The following is a 23576-nucleotide window of genomic DNA, read 5'->3' on the forward strand; positions in this document are numbered from 1 at the left end:
ACCTATTTTAATGTTTTTATTTCAACAAATAAAATAATTAAAACTGAAATAAATAACTTTATTTCTTCAAAATTAAAAATAAACATAACATAACTTATATAAAAATCGGCAAGCCGTCGGTTGTTTTTGATTCAAAATTTTCACGCTTAAGTACGTTTTAGGAAATAAATAAAGGAAAAATCTTACGTATATCTAACTCTGGGATTTAACTGATCTGCTGTTAAAAGCAAAAAACTCGTATTTACATACAAATTTTATTACTGAAATACGAATTTTTGGTTTAAATCAGCAAATATCTTGAGTATTGTGTTTTGTGGTCCCAGTACCGCATTATCAACCTGGAGTTTCAAGTGTGTGCTTAGGAATATTTATTTGTTTTATAAAAGTACATACGTTTAAGTAAAATTTGAACTGGTGAATCCTATCGTGCGAATAATATTTTAGTTTAACTTGCTTCCCTGAGGCCAAAATAATAATAAAAACGTGCACTTTTCTTACTTTTATAAAACAAACAGTAATCTCAGTCGCAATTCTTACAAACTAATAAACCCTACGCTTATCTACGCTCAATCGGTTTCGCGATCTCCGAGCTCGCTTTCTTCGACTTCTTCTTTTCATAGGGGCGATGGTCGATAGGAGAGTTGTCAACTTTACTCGGCTTTTCGGGTTGCTCAGGGAGCTCGGGTTGGTCGGCTAGTTCGGGTGTTTCCGGGGCGACTTCGGGCATCTCCGGGGCCGCCTCGAGTTCCTTGCCGGCGCTGCGGCCGGCGGGCAGCGCGTGGAAGGCCTCGGCTAAGTCAGGGTTGATCTCCTCGAGAGGAGTGTCGCCTGTGCGGATGTAGACCGGCACGTAGCCCGGCACTGGGGGGAGGAACTGCCATTTTGGACGGGCCTCTGGAAAGAAGAGAGATTTTATTAGGACATGATTGACTTCAATTAGATAGCGTATAAGTACCATCGCGACCGGCTCAAATATAATGTTCTTATATCGAGCCTCCTCCTGCCCAATGGCATATTCCTGAAATAACTTGGTTTAAATTTCAATAGCTCAAACTGAATATGGTCGGGAGAATGAGGCTATGAATGAACTTATACGTTAAGAGAGAATATTCAGTTCACAACATAATTATAACATTTGGATATCGTAAAAACTCTGACGATGACATACTGCGTTGGCATTACGAGTATCCGTTAGATATCATTGGTACACACTTAAAAGTCTCTTCCTAATGTAGGTACCCTACAGTTACTAAATTAAATCTTTCAGATTCAGAATTAACATAAACAGACTATGAACGTTAGACCGTTTTGTTATCCGATCCCAAAGGAAAACTATCAAAGAAGGCGCCTTTAATATAAAGGATATCGTATGTATGTATTTTGCTTGCTTAAGCGGTTGTGTGAAGTGGTATCATACAGAGATACTTTCATATTTATAATATTAAATTAGTAGTGATAGTTATCGCCGTGAACCTACATACAGTGTCACTGACGTACTTGCCAGACTTTGCTCTCACTTTGAACTTAAGCCTCGTATCATAACTCATGATCCTACGTCACGCGTCACCGAGGAAGTAAAGTCCAGCGATATCGCAGTAATAGCAGCTTTAGACAGACACAACATGCATTTCGCTCATAGATAATAGCCTGCTTGAACGCTCGCTCGTTACCGCGGTCGTTCACCTCTGACTTATTGGATGGACTATTGGCAATGATGCGTTATGCGTAGATTCCGCATGAAGCTAATATTTAGCTACTAATTATGTGTCTGTAGCTATCTACTGTCGTTAAACTTTATTTGTTAAAAAGTTAACAATGTTACAAAATTTAAAAAAAATTGAGGGTTCTCGACTAACACGGTTTAAAATTACCTTTTGAATTTGGTTGGTTATACAATTTTGGTAAGTGTAACAATTAATTAACTCATATAAATGAAGCAGGTTTTAGGTAAAATGTTTACGAATATTAAGCAGGGGAGTTGTATTACTATGCTCTATCTATTAGTGAGTAATCTGCGACTATCGGCATATGGGGAGCTAAACTCTTTAAATAAGTAACTTAAGCTAAGTAAGAGTGATGCTAAGATTCGCAGTCGGACGCGTCCGGATTTTAGGTCCATAGAGGCATTTTGTAATGGAACTTTGGAATGGAAGCCATGTTACAAAGTTTTCAAATATGTACCTAGTCGGTTTAGGCACATTTAGGTGTAAAGGGAGTTCATGTAGAACCTTTCTACTCACTTTCTAGGTATTTGAGCAGGCTAGTTGTTGACGTTTTACTCGACGTTTATGTAGTGTTGAGTTCTCATCTATGAGACACATTTACTCGTAAAACATTAGGTATGTTACCGCCGTAGGAATTTATCCCTTTAAAATTTTCATAGAACATAGCTTTCTATGATAAGAGTTTTGAATGATTCACGGTTATTTTCATTAGACTTATATTGACCGGGATATAGACCGTGCAACTGCGTCGAAATATCGGGAGCTCGACAAAAATCAAAAAGGTAATCACGGTCTATATCCCGGTCAATATAAGTCTAATAGCTTTCTATGGGAATTTTTATTTAACATTGGGCCGTAACCAAGCCGTAACTGACTGATTAATATTGATATAAGATTTTTTTTTAAATATTTAGAACTTTCAAAGGGTAGGTATAGTCAGTTCAGGCTTACTTGTCGAATATACTTAGTAAACAAACGAAACGTCAAATATGGTCAAAGACAATTACTAGTGATTGGAAGTGTCGATAAAATGATATATTAACGATAATTTTGCTGCTGATGTCATCAGAGGATTTTCAATTTTACGTCACACAATATCCTGATTCCTCCTCTCAGCTCAAAATCCTGAGTCTCCAATCCATCAACTCACCGCCCTTTCAACCCTGACTTTGTAATAAAGACGTTAGTGCATATAGCTGGTAAGGCTACAATTGTGCTACATCGAAATGTAGGTTTTCCGAAAGAAATGCTTCGGCTACTTTAGTAAACTTTTAAATCCCCATACACTTCTGACAACTAATGTGCGAGAGAGACATCCGTAGTAAGATTATGCTATTTCCTTACCTTTAAACTTGTTTATATGAAGAACAGTTTATTGATTTCAATACTTTGTGAGTTTATTTAAGTGTATAATAACATTTTAGTGATGGTTAATGTGTAATTCCAGAGAAAAGTGAGATAATGTTTTCCAGCAGTGTTTGTTTACTATATTGGACAAGTAAGCCTGAACTGAGATTAGGTCCATTCATTCTATAAGTACTGAAATAATGGCCGGTATAAAACTTGAAAATTCACATCTTATTGTATGTACCTACTTTAAAGGTAGAAAATTTACCGTGTAAAAGCAATCTGCCTTATGGACAATCTCGAACTACAAGTGCACGGTGCAAGTAGCGAAATACGACTCTACATCAATTTTACGACTCTACTTTCAGATATATGGCCGTCGTAACAACAAGGACTTTACGAACAGACATTAACAGATAACTAAAGATGATAATATATGTTAGCAAGTTAGAAAGCTTGTTTATTGCAGTAAAATAAACATGCAAGCGGAAGTCTGTGAGGAGAGCCGACTTGCAATGTTACAGCGGGCCGATTTTTGAGTCTCACGCATTCGAGTTCAGAAAATTGTCACTGAAAATAATAAGCAAGTCACCGTTTTTTTACCCGGTATTTTAGTGACAAAATCCCGTATGCGAGATTCAAAAATCGCCCTCCTGAAGAGAGTTTTGTACATTCGTAGAATGTTTAAATTGGTTTCATAAATTGTCTCTTAAACAAATCAAAACGCTTTTTTTCATTCATGTTTAGGTTTTGCGCCGCGGGATTCACTTTGCCCCGGATCATATAAACTAGTACCTACACACCCAGAAACACTTCACTGGATGGAGGGGCTTAGTCTGTAGGCGGCTGGGTGAAAATTAGTATCCAATGAGGATTACCCTCCAACTAAGAGCATTTGACTAACAAAAACTGCGCTACATACATTTGCCTCTAGCGATGACAGATTTAGCATAGCCTGAGGCATTAAGATAACATTAATATTTGTACACCGGCATAATACCGCAAGTACTCTGGTACAGTTACTTTCATCTGATGGATGCGGAGCAGTGGGTCAAATTCTCTTGTGCTCAAACAGTTTCGTTGTCAATAAAATCTTAAAGCACGCATGAGTGCAACTTACGAATCGCCTGATATGATCCAAATGGGGGTAAGAAAAAGACTGTTTTAAAAGGCGTGGGCAGACTTTTAAATATTTTTTCCCCTCACTAGCTCGGCTGCCCTACGCAGAAATCAAGTATCTCAAAATTTTCCAAAAAATGGTTTTTTTACATCATTCGATTCATTTTTTCAAAATACATATTTTAGTATTTTTTTGAAATTTTTATAATGTATATTTTTCAAAATACAGAACTTTAAAAAATTCAAGTATCTTTTTTTAACGGGGTATTCTACGCTAAAGTCAAGTATCTACCCTATTTCTATCTTGAAATCGAGTATCTTGCGAAAGATACTTGCAGTTCATATTAGATGGCTAAGTTACTTGACTTCAGAGTTGAAATATTGACATTGATTGCGAAGTTACTTGACTTCAGCGTAGAAATATTGATATTTATTGATAAGTTACTTGACTTCAGCGTAGAACTATTGATATTCATTGCGAAGTTACTTGACTTTGGCGTCTATCATTTTGTTATGATGTCAAAATCTTGTGATTACTAATACATGTATTAATTTGGGTTTCGGGTAGAAATTGTCTTAGTATTAAAAAACAACCAGATGTAAACAGTAAAAGCACAAGGAACTTGTCTTATTTAATATGTAACTTCTTTTATACAAAATACGAAAATACACATACTTAACGAACATACGTTTACATAATTATTGCATGTTGGTTAGTTGATAAATAGGCTACTAGCCTCGTAGTCAAATCAGCTTCTTTTTAAGAACTGTCAAAACGAATTTGAAAGACTTGCTAATATGGAATTTATATGACATTGAATTGAGTGACGTCACGGTCAACTCAGTAACTTTATACATATATTTCTACCTGGCTTATTAAATAGAAATTGGATTTAAAAATAACTGATGTCCATGTTAATCTCATAATTCTGATGCTTTATTTCGTGCATGGTATAAAATATTTTATTTTAACTACAGTCAAGTTCCCTATTATTATAATTAAGGAAGACTATAACTTTCATTATTTTTTTCTGTCTTCGAGTATTTAGGCACCTATCTACTGTACTTAATTAATATTGTGCGTTCCACGGGAAATCGCTTTCGAGGTTTTTTTATTATTTAAATAGTCTCCTACAACGTAAGTACTTGATTAAGATTCAGGAGTATTTTTGAACTCTTCGTGACAGATAAACCTCTTAAACCTATAATCTTAAGACAACTTGCATTCAAACACACACCAGAGCTTCTTTTCCGTGTATTACTCCAATATTGCATTTATATTAAAACCTAATTTACACAAGCATGACATACACTACATTAAAGGCATCTATCTAAAATGTATACATTGTCGGCTGCGCACGGGGCTATCATAAAAATGGTTATAGTAATTTATCCTTAAAAGATAGACATATGCTATTACTGACTTTTTTGTATGTCTATGAAAGATACACAATTTCGCGATACATTCAACTAGGGAACAAATCAAATTATTTTATTGAATATTTTTTGATTTGTTCTTTTTTCAAGTAGTCACACTACTATATATAAATTATAAATTTAATTTTTTTTTATTTTTATTTTATTTATTTCTAGTTGTATAGATGGCAGCACCATCTCTCTCGCTATATCGTAATCCTGCAAAGGATTCGTATGGGAGGTGCAAGCACTAATTGCTCGCCCTTAGAGTTGGTCAAAAGGCGCCTAGCCTTATCAGAGATAACATACACTAGAGAAATTTCGTCGGGTACCACGGCGGGCGGGTGGTCTAGTGGTGAAGACGTTAGCCGCGTAAGCTGAAGACCCGGGTTCGATTCCCGGCTCGGCCACCAGTGGGCCTTGTCGTTTTTTCTTTCGTGTATGATATCTATTTAAATTCGCGATACATTGTTTTGATACAGCTCAAACAGTTTGGGCAGCGTTTTCGATTAAAGCTCTCAGCCAGCAGAATTTTGTCCGACTTGATTAGCAAAAATTGACATATTTCAACCAATTCAAACAAGATCTCAACAAATTATATATCAAAACCTTTCCGCAGAATCATTTTATTTATTGGTGAAAACCGCATAAAAATCCGTTCTGTAGTTTTTGTTTTAGATACAGTTAAAAATAACAAGCCTACCAAAGCTAAATGAAAACAGTTCAAGATACTTGCTTTCTTGTAGAAAAGCTTTAAAATTTTCTTATCGCATTCTACGCAGAAAGCTGTTTTTGTATTTTAAAATGATTGTGCTAATCATTTTGAAGAAAAAATTATAGTACACTATTAATGATATCTAGCATAATAAAGTTCGTCTGTTTAAAAGGCTATAAATTAATTAATAAGCATATAATCAGGAAAAATAAAACAAAATCGTTTTTTCGCTCTACTGTAAAATTTGGCAAAAAGCAGATACTTGATTTCTGCATAGGGCAGCCGAGCTCGGAAACACGTGTTTTGTCCTTTAATACCAGCGGGTAATAACGCATTTTATCCACTAGTGGGTAAAGTAATTTGACCTTGAATAAAGTCAAATTAACTGCTTTAAAATTGATAAAAGTAGGTGAATCTAGTAATAAAGATGATTTACCACCTGTGGAACTACTGGAAGCAGTGATAAACGCATTTTTTGCGTTGTAGTTTCCTCGCTATAGTGAGGGGAAAAGTTTTGTGTTACACTCGGGTGCAAATGTATTCTACTTCTCGTGTGTTAAAAAACTCGCAAGTTCAGAATTCTATTCTCGAACCACTCGCTTCGCTCGTGGTTCAACTATAGAATCCTTTCACTTGCTCGTTTTTCAACACTCGGCGTTAAAATACAACTTTGCCCCCTTGTATAACAAATAACTATTATATAATGAAAAAATCGACCCATCTGCTGTCATTCAGGTGGCCGAGGCATCGACTGCTGAGGACGGTGATTCCATTCTGGCCTTGGTTTCTTTTTCTTTCGTGACAAGAAGGTATTACAATTTTTGTTGCTCAGCAATTCCCGTCAACTTTGTACAATGCCACGTCAGCAAATTTTAATTGATCCTATTTTGTTACCAACATTTAGTAATATAATTCGACTTTCGTAAGAATTATACAGGATAATTGTTATAATTAAGAAAATATAGATACTAGAGAACCTTAATGACGAAATAAAACTTAATAAAATCTCAATTCATCAACAAAATCTTGGTAACAAAATAGGAATTAATAAAAACAAATTTAACTTTTCCCTTAATTTTTGTACAAAGTTGACGGGAATTGCTGTGCTACTCGTAATAGGAGGTAATACTTACATCGATCGGGTTGCAAAATGGTACGCTCATTTGAAGTTTAAGCTTTATCTATGAACCATTCTTGATTTGTTCGTGTAATTTTTAGCTTACTGCATGGCAAGTATTTGTTGGATTAAGCCTTGGCATCATAAAAGAAAAAAAAAACGTTTAACGTGAAATGTTATTGATAATTACGCTTCCTATTCATTTGTTCTGTCATAATTCAATGAGTGGTTAAATTAGAATACCTAATCTATGGCTAATCGACCCATTAGGAAACTGTGTAAGTACCTAAGAATATAAATTATGCGCGGAGATATTTTTTATTTATTTACAAGACGCTTTAAATGTTTATAAAAATATGTCTAAAATATTGTGATTTCAGCATTGGTCTCATAGTAAAAGTTGTTCATTATGACATTTATGACTTCAAAAGTCCCTATGCAAAGTTTAGCTCATCTTTAAAAAATCATCCTGCTGAATAGAGGTACAGCATTTCCAAAAGATCATCACATCCATGTAGGTAGGTAGTTAGATACCATGAGATTAGAACCTTCCGACCTATCATTTTTTTCCGGCATTTGCCACGGCAGTGTTTTTATATCAATTTAATCTCCTATGTATGTTCTTTTGTCTATCTCGGATGCACCGGCCATATAACAGAAAGGTGTTAAATTGCAGGTAACAGTAAAGCTAGTTAGCGCCGAGTGCAAGGCAATGACCGCGGCTCTCTGATTTTTGATTGACCATCGTGTGTGGCTGACAGTTGCACAATATATAAACATCACACACATGTTCATGCAGTTTTATATTTAAAAGTAACTTTGTAGCCAAGTATGGAGAATTAGAAAAAAATAATGAAGGATGCAGTGTGTGCTCACTATACATCACTTTCCTTCCTTATTAAACGCTTAAGGTACAGCGGGGTAAATCTGCGGGCGATTTTACCATGAAGTAAGCTAATTGAAGAAATATCGCGTGACATATAGAAATGTACCTATTCAGCTAATACTCTGACCGAATTAACTTGAATTCCATTTTCAATTCTTTATGCTGCTTGTCATTTGTAAATTGACCAATTCATTTTTGCCAGTTGCGACGCTCGTATATCGTAAATTTCTTAGTCAAGCAATGACTTTCAAGTTAATATATTGCTAGTATTCGACTTACTGTGGCCTCACTAATAGTGTGGTAAGTTAAATACGGTGAGTACTTAAAGTTCAAGTGCGTCGCCTTTGCATTTTTTTTATAGTAACGGTCAAACGTCAAACTGAAGGTGCCAAGATCAAAGCCTCAATGATCTTGGATTTCAAATATTATTTAACTTAGCGAAATAACTATATACGTAAATACTTACAAAGTAAGTAAATACCATACACATTAGTTGAAAAAATTAACATTGTTGGATTAACATTGAAATTAATTATTATTCACTTAATTACTATCTACCTATACCTAGTACCTGTTATGAAACCGATGGCACTGATTTAAAATTCTGGTAAGAACATTTATTTGGGTGATAAGAGAAATAAACATATGTAATGTAGGTACTTATTATTATTTCGGATGCGCTTTACGTCATTTTAACTTATTTTAAGGGCATTTTTAGAATTTGGGACACCCCAATTAGCGTAAGTTGTTTACAAAAATTAACTCGCTGTCAGTTTTGTGACGACAATTAAGCATAAAATTTGTCTAAAAATTTACTTTTTTCACATTCTGAATGTAGATCATCGCATAAAGTTTATGTAATTAACTCAAAAACCATATTTTTTTAGAAATTTCATGCTTAATAATTATCGTCACAAAACTGACAGTGAGTTAATTTTTGTTAACAACTTACGCTAATTGGGGTGTCCCAAATTCTGAAAATGCTCTTAAGCTAAACATCACAGTTGGTCTCTAATGAGTCATATACCTATAAAATTTTATCTGTTAAGGTATTTGTCTACATCTAAACTAAAGATTTTTAGCGATTAGTAAGCTCTTTTAGACATCTGTACTTTTGCTGGGTTAAAATCTAAACGGCCTTAAATAAGGTTTAATATGTTATTATGTTAGGTTCATGTAATTGCATTATATCTAGTACAAGACCTCGGATCGTGTTATCAATGTTATCATGGTAGCAGATGACTTGTGGCTGAATACATTGCAGGCTCGCGTGTACACTATAAATAAACACCAACTTTAACCTTTACAACGCGGTCAATTAATTATCACTTTTTGCGTACTATTTTAATATCACGCGTAATTAGATAAGTTAAGGAAAAACGCTAAAGTCTGTGATATGGAGAGATGAAAGCAAAACAAAGAGTCAGGAAGTCTTGAAAATATTTGATATCTGTATTTACTTTATTTTTTTAATATTACGTCGGTAGCAAACAAAAGTAACAAAACAGAGACTTCTTGAATTTGTTGATGGTAAGCGGTCACCGTAGCCTATGTACCCTTGCAGCACTAGAAATGTTACCCAACAGCAACACATCCTCATGATCTCAGGCAACATCAGAAACTCGTTTAGGGTCTAGTGTTTTCGAACAACTTCACAAATTAAAGGTCTGCTAGATAAAGTTGTACAAATACATTCTAAATAATCAGCTATCGGATTGGCAGGTGAAATTGCAGCAGTAAGTAATTGTATACATAAATTAGAGAAACGCAGGCGCAGTAATCTAGTACCTAGTAGATCAGTACTTGATTGAGAAACTGGGTAAGCGAGCTGGCCAAATAAGTCTGTCTGTCAAGTTCATGTAGGTATCTATCATGTCACTTTTCTTTTAAGTGCCAGTTAAGTAGGTACGTCGTTACTAATATACATATTGCTGTCGTTCTATATGCGTAGTTGAAAGCTCAAGCTCAAGTTGTACACAATTTACAGCTTTTGCCTGCGTATGATTTTTATGCGCGGTTCTTTTATTTGACATGGATCTGATCTGACACAATTATATCAGAATAGAATTCGTAAGGAAAAATGATTATCACGATCATATAAGCTTAAAAAACATACGTTAACGTTCATTATATTTCAAATTAGTTATGTTGAGGTCTTGCTTTAAATACCTAATACTAGTGACTTTCCAGTCATTTTTATGTGACTTCTTTTTTTGCACATGTCTCTACTTCACTTTGGTTAACATGTTGGCTAAAATTAATTTATCAAGAACTACTCAAAATGTACAAGTGGCAAACTAATTTAATAAGCAATAGTATCGAAGTAAGTCGAAGGAAGTCATCGTCCGCTGTCCAGCGGCCCGTCCCGCCGGGAACGGGTTGATCGCGGTTTTTACGTCATTATAAAATTCCAGTCCCAACAAATAACTTCGCTCTACACTATACACCCAGTACGCCAGAGCGGCCAGAGTTACTTAGGACGCTACAAGAGCGAAAATGTTAAAATGGAAATTTCAATTTGGGAATTCTTTTTAAATATAGTAGTGTTATTAACTAGACTTATCAAAAAAAATGTCTATTAACTCAGTTAAACGATATTGCAAAATATCTTAAAAATCGAGGTTCCGCTCTTGACTGTTTCCTCCTTTAAAACTTAATAATAGTAAGTAACGAAATTTGAGAATCTATAACAATGAAATATTCTGTGTCGGACCGTTTAGTTTTTTTGGCTAATTGTCACCAATTTTGAATAGGTACCACATCTTTTTTTGCGCCATAATCAATAACGCCGTTTTTGGAAATTTTTGATGGGCTCTATGAGACGATTTTCACCTCCCAGTCGAAATTGTCCCTGTGCATCTTATACTTAGGTCGCGTTAGTTTAGGTATTATAATATGTTTTATGTTTACAGTAGCTGACCTACTGTCGACCCGTGATGAAACCCTGCCTACGGCTCTACTACCTTAGTACAACAGCCCGTCAAAGCTTCCCAGCTATGAATAAAATTGGGTATAGTTACACGGATACGATTGGTTAGAAACGTAGCAGGTTGAAGTCGTGCCAATTAACTTTTTTTGGTTTTAATTCAATGACGTGATACTTTTGGGCACCGATGAGTTCATGCTCTTACTCGGAACCGATGAGCCCGCTTTAGATTTCGCAGGGCGATATGATTTTAAGTTCAAGGGCTATAAATCATTTAATGATTCTTAAGTGCGTTTTCACATTATCCGATCCGATATCGGACGTAGGACCGATATCCCATACATTGAGGCCGCCATCTTTGATGTTTCCCTTTGAAATCCTTCCGACATCCGATATCGGATCGGATAATGTGAAAACGCACTAACACTGATCGATCTAATTTTCAACGAACTGCGCCAAAAATATTCTACTACAATATATTCGTCCACTGGTTTGAAAGCACCTCACCAAAGGCAGTTTTAAGCGCTTTTTGATGACCGACGTTTTTTTATTTATTTTGGCTTGTTTAAAGATAACGGGCTTCAAAATTGGTTGGGATGCGCCAGCATCGCGATATAACTTAAGAGCACATTGACCTATGAGTAGGTAAGTGAGACTAGGTTACTGCCAATTACTTTCATGCATGTTGAATAAATCCGGTTCCTCGATATGACATTTAGAGGTTAATATTAACTTGTTCAGTTATGACTCAAGTCTATCCGAGTCAGATTCATCGATTTAAAAGGAACGATTTTTTTCAATCAAATTGATATATTGTTCAGATTGATGATGTTATTGTATCAAATCTCATTTGTACTTAGTCATATATTTTTTGTAACAAAATCATGTTTATTCAACAAAATGAAACAAAAATGACTGGGTAGGTAGCTCACCAGCATATTCAATAAACAATTAATTTTTTACTCAACATCGGGACTGATTGAATTGTTGGGCAGTGTTTTAAGTTTTTTCTGATAAGGTTGATCTAGGGGCACGATCGCGGAAAAGATGCGCAAGAGATCCACGCTCGTGATTCATTGCCGAATAAATTATTATTGGCCATTAATTACCGTGTCAACTAGTTTTTGTTTCAGCACTTTGCTTAATTGTGCCGGTTAAGGCACAAAGTATTTTAATCGATGTGGTAACTTTGGGAGCATCCTTCCTATGGATCCAATGACTTTGATCAATTGAACATGAATGTTGAGAACAAAAAAAGTTGGAGTTAAATATTTTAGCAGCCAGTCAGAGTTATCTTTAAACCGTTACACAATTAATTAAACACACAAAATTATGATATAAATTAAATCGAATTTCTACTTAAATTCAATTAACATTTTTTTGCTATATATTCAGAAAACTTTCTTCTTTTTATTTTCCCTATTCGCCACTTACCATTATAAACCCGAATAAAAATAATTATATAATAAACTATAGAATCAATCATAACTAGATCAAGGACTCACCCACAACAACACAGTAAACAACACACAGCAACACCAAGGACTTGTACATCGTGATCTATTTAGTTAATTACTAGCGAGTGGGCAGCGCGGGCGGCGGCGAGCGGCGGAATGGTGCGCCCGCGCCGCCGGCCGGGTTAAAAGCGGCAAAACCTGCGCCGCCCTCGGTGCCCCCTTCCCGCTCGGGCTAATCTGTACTGGGAATATTACTTTTAATGGAAAGGGGTACATGTTAATTTTATTATTGAAAGTTACAAGCCAGCTAAGTACTTGTATGGTGTTTACATCCAGTTTCAATCTCATGTAAATTTCCACTGATAAGAAGTACTTGTTTGTAGATGCTTAATATATAAGTTTCTCTGTAAGATACTCAAACCCATTTACCTTATCATCAGTATCATCATCGTATATCCAATGCCATCTCTTTGACATCCTGATACGACGGGATGTTGATTTAAGCTGTAAGCTTTCCTTGACCATTCCTTTTTCTTCTGTTTAAATTCTCAGTTTTTAAATGATATTTTTAATAATTTCTTCATAACTCGACATGGTTGGTCAATCTGTTTTCTATAACCAATAGTTATTTAAGCATATCTCTATCCTGCTATTAGGTATACCTACGTAAACTGCTCGCATTTAGTTAGCGCGGAAATTTAAGCCAAAGATTCCTTTTAAAATAATGTGCCAACATATGAACACGTAAAAATAAATGATAAGTAATTACCTACTTAAATATATATTTTCATACTTTTCCTTATTCAAATCGCCGTTGGCCAGCTCATCACCCAGTTGGTAAGCTAGGTGCATCAGAATAGTGGCAGCTTCCTGATGGGCACAATTGCAGTCATATGATCACGAATCACGAGCTACGAGCCGCGGGAGATCGTCTAGACTGTCTGAATTACCTATGTCATATGATTTATATGACTGATGTAATAGGCATTAGAGACCAGAATATTCTATAACAAGTGTTAACATCCGAATCTAAATATTGTCAATGAACTTTCTTCATGACACCTTAGAGGGTGGCTTAAGCTTTTTGATACTACATAAATTACATACGAGAATGCAACGATCAAAACATTACGTTATCAAAATATGTTTAAATGCAATTTGTTTTATAATTAGGTAGCTCTCACGGATATTTAAATCTTAGCAGGCTATATAAATTCTGAGTTAGAATTTAGTTTATGGTAATCAAATGCGGATAACGACTTGCATGCTTTTAAAGTTTCCATTCGCTACTTTCATTTCAGACTAGAAAAATCTAACACTATCCTTTGGTTGTAGGCAATATTGCGCCACAATAGAATAAATGTTATAGCCAATTCGTGTGATCCTCAACAGACTCTTTGATTGTGAAGTCCGTAGTTTGAACACTTTGAACTTATTGTCGTTGTAGCTCAGATCAGATGGCAAGAGTGGTCGGAGCGGCTTGGTTCTGGTTTCATCAGGATCACGTTATCGAGAATGTATCCTAGGTCAATTATTTTTGCAGCAGACGCAATAAAATTAGGTTGTTGACTTAGTCTAGTCTGCATATTTATAATTACTTTAATTGATAACCTTAGCGTAATAATGCAATTAGTCCACTATTATTAGATTGTGTATATTAGGTAATTAATTAAATGTCTATTTACACAAATCATGGCACTGTTATTGACCCTGACCTAGCATATGAAAATAAAATGAAAAATGTTTATTTCTTTTAAAACACATATGTAGGTCAATTTAATATAAATAATACGACGTAGGTATTTACTGTAAATGACTAAGGACATTGTGTTTTAGTGTCTGCCGTACTGTAGCATTTTACACAAGCAACAATTCAAAAATACTAAAAGCTGTAGTCATATATCTGCCCAACCATAGTGACTGTGCATAATAGCCGTAATAGCCCTTGAATTGTTTATGCTTTTCTATTGAACATTGCCGCCTTTTGTGAGTAGAGTGGCAGATATATCTGAAAAACTTTAAGAAATACAGCGTTTCTTACTAGCAGAGCGTAAAGGTTACATAAGGATGTCAACTGCAACTGGTTGATTTTGCCACTGTCCAGTTGCAATGTGCAGCTATCGCTTATTGCGCGTTCTTTGGTAAGTATTGGATAGAAAGTCGGAATCTCGAAAGCTTTACAACTTCCATTTCTGAGGCAAAAGGCAGATAAGCGTCCGCGTTTATATCCAGAGCTAAATTATTGTTCTGGATATAGACGCGGACGCTTATCTGCCAGTTGCCTCAAAAATGGAAGTTGTAAAGCTTTCGAGATTTCGACTTTCTGTCCAATACTTACCAAAGAAATTGACTGTCGACATCCATGCCATCGCAGTACCTAATGCAGCATGTAAATGCAAATCCACCTTGTACATTTTGAAGGGGTCATCACTGGCTCTTAAACTCGTAAGTCCCGACGTACTTGTACAAATACCTACTAATTATTTTCGAGTTTGTAAAAGAAAGTTCAAATTTTAAAATCGGAAAAATTGGCATGGGTCTTACGAGGAACTTAGTGATAAGGTTTTCGAATCTGCGTAAGTTGTGCGTACCTACCTAGAATATGTGATGATGGTACTAAAACATTGTTATGCTTATGCCGACATTCATTATATACAAAACAACAAATTCCTGTAAGTGCGATATCTTGAACTTTCCAAGAATTTGATATCTCAGACAACGTGATTTATTATTACAGAGGATCTAGTCGCGCAAAATATTGAAGCAAATAATAAATAACAGCCGAAGATAAATCGAATAAGATAACACAAATATAAACAATATTGCCGGCTTGATGAAGTTAATGAAGATGAAAATTTTGTTATTAGAAAGTTTTGAAAAGTTTAAACATGATATAAGAATAATTGTAATCTCCTTAGCTGACTAGGTATATAACTTTCCATTATTTACTTTTTTTCTACTAAGAATATAAATCTGTCCGTCTAACTTTTCGTGTATCTGAATGCCTGGTTTGTCCATAACCTCTTCCTCTGTTACCGGTCTCTATGTAGATATAAATATATTTTGAACAAACTAAATTTAGACTGCGGATCAGACAAAGTTGTTGCTTGGGAAAGATTATTCGAGATAGCCTCCGTTGGGAATGGCACCTAATAAGGACCAGTCTAATAAACTGCCCCTCGTATGGTTGGTATTTAGCTAGTGGCTATTCTCCTAAGAAAGTGCACCATATATGTTTTTGGAATCAGATTAGCATTATTATCAGATATAATTAGATATGCTATTCATTGTATTTAGCAGGCACCTGCCTGTTCGTTATCCCACCCTTAATTTATGTTGTTATTAAATTTCTGTATCATGTTTTTCTATTGATATCTGCAGTAAAAATTATTGATGTGGTATTGTTTATAAAGGTATCCTCATTAATTTTCAGTACCTACTGCTGGAATGTTGCGCCGTGATGTTGTTGCCTGCCGCATCGATATTGCAAATGTCAAAATTTCCGGACCCGTGCAGTTGCCAGAAATATCGTACTACAATACTGCAGCAGTAATGCTGTCACTGCATTGCAGTAAAGAGCGTTCTTTACATGCTTTAATCCATGTGTTCGACGCAAATCAAGACGTGACGAGAAACTCAAGCAAGAGTCGCAAATACGGAATCATGAGTTGGAAGTTCGCACGATATCATCTGTGCATGCTGAGCGTGATTACAATTCAATTATAATGTACATTATTAATGGTGAGTAATGTCTAGTGTTCTAACATAAATAATATAAATATACCATTCTTCCTAGTATCGTAACCTTCCAGTTATGGTTCAAAAGCTGAAAAAGTTCTCAACTTTAGTTAAATAAAAATTCTGAATTAAGTAAAGACATTACAACTTTAGTTATTACAAAATTTACATTTAAGCAGGGTGTTTAATTAAATAGTTGCCTTTAATTGGGTGAATGAATAGGAATATAACGTGTGACTCTTATAAGTAATATACGAAAAGCATAAATGACGAGTACCTACGTACCCTGTACAAACCAAAAAATCCTGGAATCTTAATGAAAATAATAAAGATACTCAAATAATCATAAACTTTAAATCAATGTTATAACTTACATCGTCGCATCTATCTATGAAGGTTAATACTATATCCCATAAATGTTTAATGGAAATGCATTGAAAGCGCGAGAAAGTAGTACTTGACCATTGAATGGTTGTCCCTGCAACAATATTATGAGCGGAAACCCAGGCTTTCTACAACTTTTGAGCTTTATTGAAGCCCGCTTGAGTCGGAATGCTTGGTTTCGCAGATTTTATAAGCTAGGCAACGTACTGTCGACACTTAAAACCTGATCTACTGTTAGTAAGCTTTAAAATGTATCAGCACGCCTTGGCCCTATAGGTATGGCAATTGCTTAATGTTTATCAAATTATGTATAGGTACATTGACTCACTTAAAATGCTACTATTTTAGTCGTATAGGTCTTGAAGCATCCGTTGTGATTTAACATGCTTCTGGTGTGGTCTGCCAATCTCCAATACAATGACGTGTGCCAAGGCATTCCTTTATTTTTAAGTCACCGCCATGTTTTAAAGCTTACACATTTCCCGTCCCTATGCTGATATTCATGTTATCCAAGAAGTTAAAGGGGATGATCAAAGACACTGGGCTGAAACGGTGCAACCACGCACAATACATTTCGAGCATGCCAAGTTTTGCCACTGTCAAGGCTTGCGTAATTTTGTCGAGCTTCAGGTATACATGCTCGCCATTGAAGTGCCAAGTGGGTTGTAATAGGTGATCAAGGCCGGAAGGCCAGATTTTTTTATTACCTACTTAAACGCGTCATATTTTTCCAACCCCCAGGACTTGCGCAACTGTGTCAAGTTCTATGCACACGCTCGTTATCCAAGAGTACCTAGTTGTATCCAGTGGGTCGTAACAGGTGATCAAGGCCGCCGGAAGGCCGGAACAGTGCATCGACCCGAACGTTGACCGCATCTAATTTTTGCTACTGTCCATCCATGTGCACTAGCGATTTGATTTTGAAACTATTGCTGGTGATTTTGATATTCGAATTGCAACTGCAGCTACCTCGTTATTGGGATTGGTCTCAGATGAACCACGTTCTCTCAAAGTCAACTTTTTAATGTATGTAACTTATTACCTACTCAAAGGATGAATAAATATATATCTAACAGTGCAAATGAATTGTAAATTGGTTACGTCGTTTTTCCTCTACCTTATACCTAAGAATTCTGAAACCAAGAGTCATAAATTTTAAACGAGATAGTAATTTCGCGGTTATATCTTTAATTTCGTAGAAATTATATGGAATTAAAAGTTACTAGTTCCACTTGTGTTTCTTAGTTACGGATGCTCATTTATTATCGCTTGTTGATTATATTCTACAATGTAAGAACCTTGGGGACAATCTGCCTCGAATTAAACGAGCATGTTCTATGGTCAGTAGGCGACAACACGCTTCTATAGATAAAATACATAAATACTTAAATAGGTACTTAGACATAGAAAACATTCATGAATAACATTCGTGATTATGATTATAGAAATAGAAATATATTTTAACTTAAAAACATATATACAGTAGGGAAACAAGCCTTTAGGTTCTGAGCTAGGATATCCTGTGACTCAGACCTGTGTTACAGAACCCATTGGTAATATTAACGAACAAGCAAATAGTTTAACCTTAGAGTCTAACAGGAACTCAAATCCAACACGGATAGACAGGGCAAATGAAATTCCATGAAACTTATGGGGATGAAAAGCGAAATTGTGATATTGTAGTAATTGATGGCTAGCCCGTCGTCCACCACATACTAGTAATTAATTGAAATAATATCCCACAGTCGACTTTCCGGGCGGAAATTCTTAACCCTTTACCGCCTAATATTTCCTGTTAAATTAAATCTCGTGACGCACTTGCATCGGATAATTGCATCAGGTTAACAATAGCTGTGACCTAGGGAGTTAGGGTCAGATATGTGCGCATGCAGACGCCGCTGACGTTCCAGATAAGAGAGTAGGGTGAATGATCAATCGTTTACACCGGTTACAATACCAGACCACACAAGTATTGGTAGACTTAGTTAAATTGTAATGCAGCCCGTCACATCCTTACCACCACACACCTCACATTTACTCCCATTTACCTGCGACAGTCGGCGTTGAATTAACGACCGGTCTGACTCAGTCGGTAGTGACCCTGCCTGCTAAGCCGCGGTCCTGGGTTCGAATCCCGGTAAGGGCATTTATTTGTGTGATGAGCACATAATTGTTCCTGAGTCATGGATGTTTTCTATGTAATTATATAAGTATGTATTTATCTTAGCACTATAGTACGTTGCTTCTGGAAAGTTATGTATGAAAATTTTGGCATAATTAATGGAAGATTTTTTTTGATTGGGATATGTACATTATAGGCCGAAGTTATTTTTCATCAACCCTCCCCATCCCTCCCCCCTCTGCGTCACCCCTCTTCCCCCCCTTAAATAGCTGAAAATGCGGTTTTTCGCGATTTCTGACAAAACCGTTGAAGATACAGAAAAAGCGTGTATGAATAAAGTAATCCTTAATAAATTTACTACAAATCATTAATTGACACTTTGGTTCTAGCACTTATAGTTTTTGCGTGATCCATCACGAAAGTTGGTCCTTTGCTGCAATTTTCTTTAGTGAATGTTAAGTTTTCTCCCAATTTGCTTACGAAATCTGTTTGATATTACTAAAATATTATAAACTGAAAATGAATTTCAGGGGGAAAAATCACTACCATGGGTGGAACTTGAACTCACGGCTTCTGGATTGATACTCCAGGGCTCTACCAACAGCTACCAAAAGCTCATCCCCAGTCATCGATATACTATATGGATGGGTCTCTATTGGTTCCCATAATTTTTTTAGTCCGATTTTTACAATCCATAACGTTGTTAGTCATAATTTTTAATAGTCATATTATCATTAGTCATAAAGTTGAATGTCAGAAATTGGAGGTCAGATTTTTGCAAGTCATCATTATTGTTAGTCATAAACATTGTTTGGCATAATAATCAAATTGCATTTTGTATTATGGACATAATGTTGAAAGCAATAAACATGTTTGTCATAATTGTCGTAAAGTATATTTTCGCAAGTAATAATGATTACTGTCCACATTAACTTTAATCATAACATTCAATGGGATCTATATTATTTTTCATTAAGTTTGAAGTCATAATGTTTGTTCGTGTTCACTATCGTTAGTCATAATTTAGTTTTTCACAGAAGAAACTTTTTTCGTCTTTTACATGTTATGTGTTTAATTTTTTCATGTCGCTTTTAAGAATATTAGGCCCCGACAGCGATTCGACGGAGCCCCGCTATGCGGGGCTCCTATTTCTGCTCTGAATGACACAAGGTAACTAACGAACCTACCCGAGAAATGAAAATTTTCTCGTTGGGCTCACTGATTTTCTCGCCATTTCGTCTTTTACATGTTATGTGTTTAATTTTTTCATGTTGCTTTTAAAAGTATTAGGGCCCGCCAGCGATCCGACAGAGCCTCGCTATGCGGGGCTCCTATTTTTGCTCTGAATGACACAAGGTAACTAGCGAACCTAGCTGAGGAATGAGGATTAAAATACTCAATGAGCTCGCTGATTTTCCCGCCATTTCTTCCTTTGCATGCTGATTTTTGTAGTATTCGGCTTCGTCAACGAGTAGAAGGGGGGCAGGGGTCCTATTTCCGTTCTAATAGACGCGAGGTAAATGCGGACTACCAATAAAGTCATAAGGTATAATGTATCGATTGTCCACATTTTCGTTAGTCATAATTTGGTTTTTCTCAAAAACGCGTAACTTTTCAGGATTGCCATAAAACAAACCTAACCTAACCTATCTATAGGTGACCCTAATGAAACCTTTTCAGAATTATGACTAATGATAATCTGGCTAACAAAGGGATCCGTTTTAAATATTATATTCATCAACTTTCTTGATTCTAAGATTACAGTATTCTATAATATGGGTTGTTAACGTTAGAACTATTAAACGTTATTCGTAACAAAGATTATGACTTATGAGGTTTATGCCTTAAAACTGTATGCAGAACAATCAGTAGGGCTCCAAAAAATATGCCTAGTAATATTTCTGGATAATTATTGTTATGCCTTTCAATTTTATACTTATCAACTTTATGACTTTTAAGGTTATGGCATCCAATATTATGGGTTGTTAATGTTAGTACCATTAAGCATTATTCGTAACAAAAATTATGACTAGTGATGTTTATGACCACAAAATATATGAATAACAACTTATGACTAACGAAATTCTGACCAAAAAGTTTATGGGAAAGAAAGGGGTCCCTATATGGGTCAATGGTACTCCTAGCGACTACTACCGTGAAAATATTACGTCTTAAATAGTTCCTGGAATTCCAAGACATATTGGAAATTCCACCCATGGTAGTGATTTTTCTCCCTTAATTTTATTTTAGTCATGAGTTAGAATATTTTAGTCATATCAAACAAATTTCGACGATTTCGTAAGCATTTTGGGCGAAAACTTAACATTCATTAAAGAAAATTGCAGCAAAGTACCAACTTTCGTGACGGATCGCGCGAAAACTATACGTGCTAGAACCAAAGTGTTAATGAATGATTTGTAGTAAATTTATTAAGAATTACTTTGTTCCTACGCGCTTTTTCTGTATCTTCAGCATTTTTGTCAGAAATCGAGAAAAACCGCATTTTCGGCACTTTAAGGGAGGGTAGAGGGGTGACGCAGAGGGGGGAGGAGTGGGGAGGGTTGATGAAAAATAACTTCGGTCTATAAGGTACATATTTCAATTAAAAAAAACCTTCCATTAATTATGCCGTAATTTTAGCTAATTTCCCCCTACTACTAGGGAATGCAATCTCGACGAAATTGGGGCCCGGGCGAGATCTCGAGAATTCATGAAGCCGATCTCGCGAGATCTCGAAATTCGCGAGATCTCGCGAGATTGGCCGGTTTGTGGGTTTATTCTTGTAAATAATCACAATATAGCAATGAATAAAAATAAAAATAATAAGAATGATTGGTATTATGAAACAAATATTTATATTGACTATTTTTTCATATTTTTTTATGTATATTACTTTGTTTAACATAAATTATGTACCTCACAACTCACAGTATATTTTTAAAAACTTTGAAGTATAGAGTGTCATTTGTCATGTAAGAAAATTAAATGAAATTATTATTCACGAGTGAGTAAAAAAACGAAGCGTGCCAAAATCGCCAAATTCGAATTCATTACCATGCCAACCGCAAACAGTAGAGACTACTTAAAAATTTCTCAACGGATCGCTTTATCAAATGATAAAAAATTAACATTATAAAAGTCAAGGTTATCCCTACCATCATTAAATATACCCACATAAAAACATTAACTATACTCAATTATGACTAGTTGACTACTAATAAATCACATAAAAATATTAGACTACCAATACAATACGCTTCTAAAACCAGACAGTTAAATATAAAACTAAAATAAAAATTAAAAACAAAAATAGATATATCTACTTATAACAATAACATATTATAATAGATAATATTATCTATAGTAGGGTGGGACTATTTAAATAAGAAATTAAAATATATAATAAAGTGATTTGATTTTTTGAGTGTAAATTGGAAGTTGTTATTGGTTGCCTAACAAAGAACAGCCGTAGTATAGGCTTCTGTTCTCTCGACATCCAACAAAAATGTGCACGAAAATTCGTTAAATTCGTAAAATAGATGGTTATATATACACAGAGCCATATGTAATACCATAATGGCGAATCAAGCAAATTGCCCTGGCACCCTCCGAATTCTTTCAAAATGGTCCGAATTTGTCATTCGTCATTCCGAACATTTGACTGAGATAGTAGAAATTACTGAGTGAAATAAGCGAGTTGAATGTAGACATAAATCTCTATAGGTACTGAGTTGACGAGTTGGCGAGTTCAGTCAAATGATATAATAGTTCATATAAATCACTTGAAACTCGCGAACGAAACATGTCGAGTCAGTTCGCGAGCTTTGAATAAGACGTTTTATGCTTGAGTTTAATCTCGTTGATCTCGCGAGATCTCGTCGATTTTTCGGCCGAGATCAATCTCGCTTAAAATGACCGAGATCTCGTACAAAAGAGATCTCGCGAGAACGAGATTGCATTCCCTACTTAGCACCCATAGTACAAGCTTTGATAGTTTGGGGCTAAGTTGATCTGTGTAAGGTGTCTCCAATTTTTTTTTTTTTATATTGTGCCAGGCTGCCAGCCAAAGCTAAATATATATAAGGTACAGCGGGACCAATCTCGAAGGGGGGGTAATTTTAACTGATCCATTTTTCCACTATGATGTTGAGTTCTACATATATCCACTGAACACGCCAACCATATATAACCGGTGGAAAGAAAGAAGGAAACAATTATATTTAGCAATTTTATTTTAGGTGACTAAAAGTCGAAAAGATTTAGAAACTAAACAATGAGATAGATATTATTTTATAATTGAGTACCTACTATTTTAAACAATATAACAGCGTTTTCCACATAGTATGTGTGTGTGTGTGTGTGTGTGTGTGTGTGTGCGTGCGTGCGTGCGTGCGTGCGTGCGTGCGTGCGTGCGTGCGTGCGTGCGTGCGTGCGTGCGTGCGTGCGTGCGTGCGTGCGTGCGTGCGTGCGTGCGTGCGTGCGTGCGTGCGTGCGTGCGTGCGTGCGTGCGTGCGTGCGTGCGTGCGTGCGTGCGTGCGTGCGTGCGTGCGTGCGTGCGTGCGTGCGTGCGTGCGTGCGTGCGTGCGTGCGTGCGTGCGTGCGTGCGTGCGTGCGTGCGTGCGTGC

At 35.9% G+C, this 23576-nt stretch overlaps 1 protein-coding gene across 1 annotated transcript; it reads right to left on the reverse strand.

Annotated features, from left to right (window-relative positions):
• Positions 1–44: 44 nt before the first annotated feature.
• LOC125225387 lies at positions 45–12913 on the reverse strand. The gene is made up of 2 exons (XM_048129085.1): positions 12756–12913; positions 45–894 (listed from the first exon to the last, which is right to left on the reverse strand). The coding sequence occupies exons 1-2, from the start codon at positions 12802–12804 to the stop codon at positions 557–559; spliced, it is 387 nt and encodes a 128-aa protein (XP_047985042.1). The 5' UTR covers positions 12805–12913; the 3' UTR covers positions 45–556.
• Between the last annotated feature and the right edge of the window lie 10663 nt (positions 12914–23576).

This window comes from Leguminivora glycinivorella, chromosome 4 (genome assembly GCF_023078275.1).
Source record: "Leguminivora glycinivorella isolate SPB_JAAS2020 chromosome 4, LegGlyc_1.1, whole genome shotgun sequence".
Classification (NCBI taxonomy): domain Eukaryota; kingdom Metazoa; phylum Arthropoda; class Insecta; order Lepidoptera; family Tortricidae; genus Leguminivora; species Leguminivora glycinivorella.

Excerpts from the sequence above, each read along its gene's own strand:
- LOC125225387 (XM_048129085.1), bottom strand. The coding sequence starts at position 12,804 with ATGTACAAGTCCTTGGTGTTGCTGTGTGTTGTTTACTGTGTTGTTGTG. Across the intron at positions 895-12,755 it reads TGTTTACTGTGTTGTTGTGG|AGGCCCGTCCAAAATGGCAG; the intron begins GTGAGTCCTTGA and ends TCTTCTTTCCAG.